This window comes from Anneissia japonica, unplaced genomic scaffold (genome assembly GCF_011630105.1).
Source record: "Anneissia japonica isolate Jap-2015-1 unplaced genomic scaffold, ASM1163010v1 scaffold287896_len759773_cov187, whole genome shotgun sequence".
Taxonomy (NCBI): domain Eukaryota; kingdom Metazoa; phylum Echinodermata; class Crinoidea; order Comatulida; family Comatulidae; genus Anneissia; species Anneissia japonica.
This window is the reverse complement of record NW_022739421.1, coordinates 122,059-131,563: the sequence shown is the minus strand read 5'-3', so window position 1 is coordinate 131,563 and position 9,505 is coordinate 122,059. Positions and strand designations below refer to the sequence as shown.

At 34.8% G+C, this 9,505-nt stretch overlaps 1 protein-coding gene across 2 annotated transcripts in view; it reads left to right on the top strand.

The window, feature by feature from the left end:
- Positions 1–9,505, top strand: part of LOC117117913 — a 20,528-nt gene that overhangs the window by 4,237 nt on the left and 6,786 nt on the right. For both annotated transcript variants that reach the window (XM_033262392.1, XM_033262394.1), the window contains 3 exons: positions 4,091–4,151; positions 4,959–5,026; positions 5,485–5,590. In XM_033262392.1, the coding sequence (XP_033118283.1) occupies positions 4,091–4,151; positions 4,959–5,026; positions 5,485–5,590 (235 nt within the window). The remainder of the gene's footprint in view (positions 1–4,090; positions 4,152–4,958; positions 5,027–5,484; positions 5,591–9,505) is intronic.

Here is a 9,505-nt window from a genome sequence, read left to right as displayed (position 1 = left end):
GTATAAGAGACAGTGATATTGCAAAGAAATTTTGCCAGTTTATAGTTGTAAGTGCCAATAGATGACACAATAGGTCTGAATGGGGGTGCAACATCGTCTGGTCTGTACTTGTGCATTTTTGGGAGACCATAAATTCTGGTAGGCAGTGAACCAGTGGGGTATATGGAGTCGTATGTGTCCTTATCCGATTTGCTGATATGAGGTGGGTAGATTGAGTGAGTGAGACCATTTGTGAAATACAGAAATGTGATATTGTATGGTTCAGTTTGGTTGTTATCCTTTTGCAAGCATTTATAAAGTTTTGTTTAATACTACTAAAGTAGTAGTAATAATAATAATAACCACGGCGGCGGCGACGACGACGACGGTGATTATGATAATAGATAATAATATTAATAATATTAAAAATAGTGCTGAAGGCGAAATGAAGCATGAAAAAAGCTGATGTTAGGCATTATATCCAGTTTTACCAGTAGAATGCATGCATTATTCTTTACTTAAGGAACAAATTAAAGTGAATTTTCACCAGGACTTTAGAGGTTTAAATTCCATTATGTTTAAATAACTTAAAACAAAACAAAATATAATGTTTTTTAAGGGTTTTTGTTTATATTATTTAGCAACATTATCGCATTCACTCTCATAAACTATTTACAAAATGTGTCTGATCTGATTTATTAGATGTTGTATTTCCCCTAAAATTTGGTATGGTACAGTACATGTAAAATTTTAATTAAATACTATCGTTAACCACTACAGAAAGAACAAGCAACAACACTGTTAGTAAGTTTTTTACATCATAAATAATCAGTTTATTTAAATTCACTATGAAGAATACCCCCTTTCAATTTAATAAACAAAAAAATAAATAACAACTTCTAACTAAACACACTTCTTCAGGCCCATTTATACATTTTTGTTTCCTTAAATTATAAGGAAATGTACTCATTTTAATATAGCTAAATATTTTAAATGTAAATTTAGCATAGGTATTGTATCTAAATTCCAAGCATTGGCTTAATTGGAAAGTCTAAGTAAAACATTTTTAAGTTTGATATGTATGTATTTTATTTTGTTTTTTGAATGGTCTTAGTTATAATAAAAATTATTTATATTACAGACTAAAATTTATATTATGGCCACAATTTGGTCATGGTCATATTGCAACTTATTCTTTAAAAGATGAAGAACAATGCATTCTTATTTTATTAATTGTACTCTAATCAAAAACAAACTTGATATTTTGCCTTATTATGCCCTTCCACCAGCAAGGGAACTAATTAAATATGCATCATTACCTTCTGTGATTGGTTGATTGCTCGCTTTTCAATGCTTGGTGGATATAATGCACTCTTCCGGATTTTTTTGCTTTGGTAGATGGATATAATGCGTAATTCTCATAATAATTTCATATTTATAAACATTTTTTAGGGTATATGATCAATTCACATGATAGATTACATCCATAGGATGCCACTAAGCCAAAAATCTCAAAATTCTCAAAAATGGATATAATGCTTTTTCCGAATCACTGCAGTATAATGGCTCCCCCTCTTTCAAATTCCTGGCTACGTCCCTCTCGGGGAGATTATTCCATGCATCAATAACTCTACATGAAAAAGAGTATTTCCATAAATTGTTAACACTACTGTACAGGTTTTGTATAACTTAAATGTCCTCTACTCTTTTGACAAGAAATAAACTAAAAAAATGTATCAACATCAAATTTGACCCATCCTCTGATCTTAAAAACTTATAATATTGGCCCTGGCTTTATTTCTATCAGACTCATTATGTTCTCATTGTCTAGAACCAGGGCCGCTGAGAGCAGCCATGGGCCCCGAGGCAGCTTTGCCGCCTGGGCCCATTGGTTGAGGGTATGGGATTAAGTTGCAGATCCCTGGTGGGGGCCGGGGCAAAGTGCTCCCCTCCCCATCCAGACCTGCGGCCTTTTACTGTAAAGGCTTAGAGTATAGAAACATGAAGCTATCCTTCCTTTTATTCAAATATAGAGCTGAAAAGATTCTTAAAATAGGTATCAAAGTTTACTGTGGCGGATCTAAGAATTTGAAATAGAGGGGGGCCCAGAGAAGGACTTTCTCAGATGGTGAGTCTATGATTTTGCCACCTGTCACCTATGCGAAAACAGGCAAACAATTGGTGCGTTTGACAAGTACAGACTGTTCAGTTAAAAGTCGGTGAAGAAGATATATCCCAAAATATATATTTATTCATCTATTACAAAACCACTGAATCTCAACATATGTAATTCTTTATATAATTACAGTGATCTCTGACCACATGTCAGTACTAACATTTAAATTCATACTCCTTATGATTAAATGTTGATAACGACATGTGCACTAATCAATATTAACTATATATTCATATAGGCTTAGTATTAATCAATAACTTTCAATAATGGTTAAATTCAACATATCAATATATCATACAAATGATATATTATAGTTAAATTTAAGATTAATGAAGAATGGACATAACATGCAAAATAGTTAAATTTAACATATCTATACATCATTTTATTATTTAACATCAATACATCATACAAATTATCTATTATAGTTTAATATTATGAAGATGATATAACAAACTACGTCATTCATTCACTAATAACACAAGTTATCTTAAAAATCTGTATATATTGCAAACTATTCCATTCATGAAATTAATGAGTATCATGCAAATCATTTCATTCATAAACAATTTATAGAAATATGAATATCATGCAAACTATTTCATTCATGAAATTAATTAATGATTGCAAATCATTTCATTCAATGTTCCGTGTTGTACAGTTCACTTTAGTATGATTTCAATCAACCAATACCGACTCTGTCAGCGGCAATCCTGAACGAATCAAATACTCGGGGATACAACAAGACAGTCCATCGCTTGCGTGCTTTTTCCAACAAGACAGTTCATTGCTTGTATTAAATGGAAACAGCAATATTGTACAGTACTTCAATCACATAATTCCTAACAGCTCCAAATTAACCAGCCTAGGCTTATACAGGCATTCACTTAATAGGATTACAACCTGCGCCCTGCAACAAGTACTTCACTCTCCCTTGTACAGTGTACAACAAAAGAAAGTTGGAATAGGTGTGTCGTAATTCCTCAGGAAAATCTATTTTATACGAATGAAAGTTGCACCTGTATGTTTTTGCATATCATTGACTATCAAGTGTTAATCATTAATGAATAGAGTTACTACATGCTTCAATGATTAAATGTTATTTGGTTAAACAATACATAAGATTCAATTCTAATGTGACAGCACATCTAGACGACCGGAAATGGCACTCTTAGATTTAAATTTGAGTAGAATTTTCGTTTTTGCTAAATTTTTGGTGAATTTGATATATGTTAATTTAGTATTTATTTGAAAATTGAATCTCTATCAGGTCTAATCATATAGTATTTTAATTGTCTAACTTGTACAGTATGTATATTGACGATGTGCAGTCTCCAAGCATTTTATAATTATTAATTAATAACTTAAAGAATTTACTATTTGATGCATTGTAAACGTAAACTTTAAGAGTAGTATGAAAAAGAATTAGAAGCAATTAATTACGATCTTTACAATTGTCGTGGGCAAAACATGTGAAGGAGACTAACGTTTAATCCTTTTTATTTATTTATATTATTTTATTATTCTTGACCTAGTTATCTATCCCAGGCCCTTGCCGGTTTCCCTGGCCTCTCGGTGCCTCTGTCTGGAACTATTGGTTCTTTACGACAATTTTAGCTAAAGGGTGTCTAACCACTGGTAATGGGGGCTTAAGTAGACAGAAATCTATACATTATAAAAGAGAAAACCACTTTGAAACAAAAGCAGACAGTCACAGCGCCACCAACCATTATGTGGCTTGAGGAGTGGAGTTGTTTGGTCGTGGGGAATGCAATGAACCAATTAATGACCTTTCAGAAGTGTATTACATAATCGCTGATAAATTGTCCACTAATTATAATTATGATCATTATTATTTTGATGTTGATGGTATTGAAACTAATGATTTTTCAGTAATGACAAATCAATTGATGAGTGATTTACTTTGCATTCCAGCCTATCACACAACCTGTTGGAAAAAGAAAGCGTCACTATAGCAACACCTTTCAAACTCATGGTGAGTAACCTACAGGGCAAAAATTCCTATTCAGTAGATACCAAATCAGGGAGATCTGATTTAATCTTCACACATTATATTTCTCTGTGTGGTAATACCTGTTACACCAATCTTCAGAGAGGCAATAATAAAGTAGTATACAGGGGCGGATCCAGAATTTTTCAAACGGGAGAGGGGTACAACACCTTCAGAATATAGTTAAGTTGGTAGCGCTAATTTCAGTATGCATTGAAATTTTAAAATTACTAGATCCACCTCTGGTATAAACATGAAAACATTTGCAGGAGATGGGTTAGCTTGAAAGAGATAAGAGATTTCTGCTTGTTTGCGAGTGTGCGGAGATTTCAATTTATAGGCACTCCATATGTTTGTGATTTGAGAAATCTATCATTTAATTTTTTTATCCACATTCCACATATTATTACTAACATCAATATTATTAACAGCCATCTCCCCCTCCCCCCTCCCCTTTCAATTCCAGGAGTCGCCAGTAAATCATCACAACATCCCACACTTCCCTGAGTAATGCACAAATCTTTCAATTGTATTTATCCATCTTCTGCAAGTTCAGAAACTTTGCACATCTGTATTAATTGTAAATTATTATTTGCCTGGTCATGATTATGCTTAGCAAATTTACAGTAAAGATATTTGAATTTACAAAGATCATTAACCCAGATTTCCCTGGAGTTGCTTCTCCGAATGCAACCCCTGTTAATGGTATTTCCAGTATACTCGGTGAAGATTATGCATACATTAGTGTTATTAATGCAAGTGAAATGTATTGATGTGATTATGTATTAACAGGAATGGTACTTATCGAGAGAATGACTAACTTACTGCAAAAGACGTGCTCACCAGTTCCAAAATTATTAGTAAGTTCAATGGATCTGATTCTTTATTAGTTTCAGTTAGTAGTCACTGAAATAATTTTATTTATATATTTTCAATATTACATATTAAATTTTCAAAGTTAAATAGTTTTTTCGTTAGTGTATGATTTTTATATTTTGTTTAATAATTTCATAATTAATTTGTTTAGTTTTTCAGTTGTGCTTATTTATTTATCTGCTATGTTTACTATATCAATTGCCTGGATGAGAAACATGTTACTTTTATTTGACCTTTTTTGACTTTATTGGTATTTGTATATGACAGCCATCTGCATGTTAACAGACAATATTTAATGTAATGTGTAGAGTTTAACAACACCTCTGTCCACAATATCAGGTTTTCTTTAACAAAAAGCTGTTGTATGCTCATCATGTAGTCATGGTGATGATGTGCCTATATATGGTCATGAAGTGATGTCATCATTCTTCAACTTTTGTAGGATTACCTTGAAAGGAATGGCTGTGGCGTCCTGTTTCCAAGAGCTGTATCATACGTTACCAACCCACACACAAAGATCACTCCAATAAAACAGGCACCAATGGACGGTCAGTCATTTGATTTGAGTTTATTTGAAAATCACTGAACGTACAATTACATCAAAATAGAGTAAAGCAGAAAATGTATATATAGGAGTGATTGTGTTTCTGCTTCTCAATCTTGAGGTCAGAGGTTCAATCCCTCGCTGTGCATTTTGCTTGTGTCTATAGGCAAGGCAGTTTACCTACGGTTGTCTCTCCACCTTGGAGTGAGTACCTGGTATTCTCAAACACAAAAATGCACTGCTTACACTGCAACATTTGTCGAATTCTCCCCAGTATGTGTTCCATATGCGATTGATTCAATGACCGGGGGTAATACTAGGAAGAGCTATTGAAGACTTGTTGGCATTAAGCATTATAAGTGTAACATATTATTATTATTATTAAATTATTATTATTATTATTATTATTATTATTATTATTATTATTATTATTAATATAATAAAAAAAGAAACAATGTGATTTTCCAGGATAGCCCAATAAAGCCAAGGCCCAGAATTTATCAATCTCACTTTAACAAATGTCTTAAGTAAAAAAAGTTAAGATGTCCCTAATAAATATCTTAAGCTGATTTATTACCCAATCTTATCAAAATCTTGGCTTAAAAGTCGTCTTAGATGGCGCCAACGTACAATCGACTTTCTAATTTTAACAAATTTTTAAGTTAAGCAATATGGATAAATTTGACTTAAGCAAAAAATTGGACTTAAGACGAATTTAAACTGATCTCTAGTTTGATAAATCTGGCCCCTGAGGCTTATTACCATGGGGGTCCAGTATTGAGAATAAAGTATTTTATAGGCAGTTACTATTACGCCCGTCTTAAAGAATTCCTAATTTTGTCGGATGTTATTTTCCTAATCCAATCTATACATACCATAACATCCAATCACAATTATAATTTTATTTAAGAGTGGTGTAACAATAGCCACTACCCATTTTTAGCCCACTCTCTGAGAGGGCTTATATGATGATTCTGAGCAAATTTTGAATTCATTTGTTTTCTATTTCTTCCTTCGTTTGTGACGCGATTAGGCCGATCTTGCAATAATATGGAAGATAAGGCCTGGGGAATTTAAAGTATGAAGAATTTTTGCGAAAATATTGTCGGGAAATATGTGAAAAAGTATGTTTTTATATCATATCACTTAACACTATGGTGGGTTTCCTATGAAAGCGTGTTTCGTTATTGATCAGATAGCAAATCGCCTGTATATTCCACATTGTGTTTATCAACCAATCACAGCCTGGAATGGTATAGCTTTGAGGCTAATAAATGCGTCTGCACGAGTCTAGTTGGTAGCGAAGAATGAGCCGTTTTGTGGTGCTTGCAAGGGTGGGTGGTCTCTCCTCTGAGAGATAAACAATGTACACTACTGTAGTGTGGGCTGGCCTAGAGCTAGAGGAAGACGAACTAGGCCATAGGCTGGCTGGGTAGTACATGTGTGTAATAGATTTCATGCAAAATTTCCAAAATATAGAATTTCACTTTCAAGAATGAGGATTTTAAAATAAATTAGATGGTTACATTGCATACTCTTTGTTTCTTGCTTTTATTCAAAATGTTTTGGTTTTGGAAGCTGGTTTCAACATTAGAAAGCATAGTGTAGCCTACATGAAGTCATATTATAGTAACTCGATGCCTATCAAATAAGTAATAAAAATTTGCCATAATTCATCAAATATCCGTGGCTTCCAGGGGACTTTGCCCCCTGGACCTCCACCGGGGGCCTTAGGCGGTCCCCTGGCCCCCAGCCAAGTGGGACTCGATTCGCTCCACTAGCCTCCCCCCTTCGGGGCATTTAGCCCCTCCGTCGGGCAGGTCCTGGCACAACCACTGTTGTCAAAGATTATGTTGTGAGTAGATGAATTATTACTTATTTAATGACACATGTCATAGTTTCAGGTACCCTGTATATTAAAATTTCATATGACATACACCTATTTTTTTTTTTTTATTTATTTGTTACTGAAAACTACCATGCTAGATAGTCAAAATCGACTCAATACAACCTCATATTCCTCAAATGTGCTGGGCTTCAAGGGGCCTTGCGCCCCCACCAGGGCCCCCTGGCCCCCAGCCTAAGGCTGCGCAGATTACATCCCCCTTTTTTTCTGGCAGGCTGCATCCGCCCATGCCCTCGGTGCTTCGTACCTTGGCTGGTCTTCCATCTTTACTTTGGCACCCCCCCCCCACCCTTTTGCTAAATCCTGTATCCGCCCCTGATTGAGACGGTAGCTTTTCAGCATTGTTCTAGGATGATTTTTTTTACATATGAATTTTTTAGCTTTTCGTACTCTACAACCACATAGGCCTAGGTACGTAATATATTAGATCAGATGTTAATTACATAAAATCGTATTTAATGGGGGCGGAGTGGGTTTCTTTTCTCGCGATTTACCATGGGATGGCTACTGTCATCGTTACCTAGACTTGTAGACGCCGTTGTCCATATGGTAATGATGAAGATCGTTCGTGTACCTATTGAGTGATGAGGCATGAATAAAAGTGCCTTTCATTTTCAATGGCATTCCATTCCATTCCAACCATGGTATAACCAGTCGATGAATATCCCAGTAATGAGATATTTTGTTTAGATTTCACAGCGTGCTCCATGTACCTCCTCCATTTATTTAAAATTAAATTATTAAAACATTGCCTATAATCTAGTAATGTACTAGTATATTATTTAATCTAGTAATGTATATATTTAAAAACATATTGGACAAGTATTCATACTACTTAATACTGTACAGGTGTCATAGACATGTATATATATATATGTATATATACAAATTCCCGCATCTATTAACAGACGCATATCCAATATATCTGATTCCAGTGAATCATTCCACCAGGCCGCCCCTGACTACGAACAAGCTCTACAAAACAGCGGATTCCAGCACAAAATGGAATACCACCTCCACAACCAAAATCTTCAAAGAAAAATAGAAGCAGACAAATAATCTGGTACAACCCACCATTCAGCAAAGGAGTGAAAACCAACATCGGAAAATCATTCCTTAACCTGGTCAAAAAGCATTTCCCGAGTGGCAACATTTTACATAAGCTCTTTAACAAGAACAATGTCAAAGTCAGCTATAGCTGCTCAAGAAACATGGGCAGTATAATCAAAGCCCACAACAAACAGCTTCTGGTTGCTAAGCAACAACAGCCAAAAACTCTCTGCAATTGCAGGAAAAAAGATGAATGTCCACTCTCTGGAAATTGCCTCAACTCATCCATCATCTACAAAGCCACTGTCTACTCAGATGATGACAAAAAATGCTACATCGGGCTCACTGACACACCGTTCAAAACCCGATACACAAACCACAAATACACTTTTAATACCCCCAAACACAGAAACAGCACCGTACTCTCCAAATACGTATGGAAATTAAAAGATAGCAACACACCCTACAACATTAAATGGTCTATCATCGACAGAGCATCGGCTTACTCCCCAAACACAAAACGCTGCAACCTGTGCATAACCGAGAAACTTCACATAATATATTCAGACAAACAGTCAACACTAAACAAAAGAACCGAGCTATTGTCTAAATGCAGGCACAGCAACAAATACCTACTTAAAAACAATTAACTCATTTGCATTTTCACCTGTCTTAGCATTCATATACTCGCACAACCCTTGTATTCTCCCACTCCTGAAGATTGCATTAGCATGAAACAGTCTGTAGAGTGATAATACCCAGTTCTACAAGTTCTACATTTTCAATACTTTCAATATTTACGCTCTGCATTATCACGTGTATCGAGCACTATACGTTTTGCTTGTATTGCCAACTACATTTATTCATTAAATTGCTCCCAGTGGTCGAGCACTATCGGATATACCAGCATTGAACATGGAACGTGTGAATTTTGGATATTCAATGAAGAACATCCCTTTACCA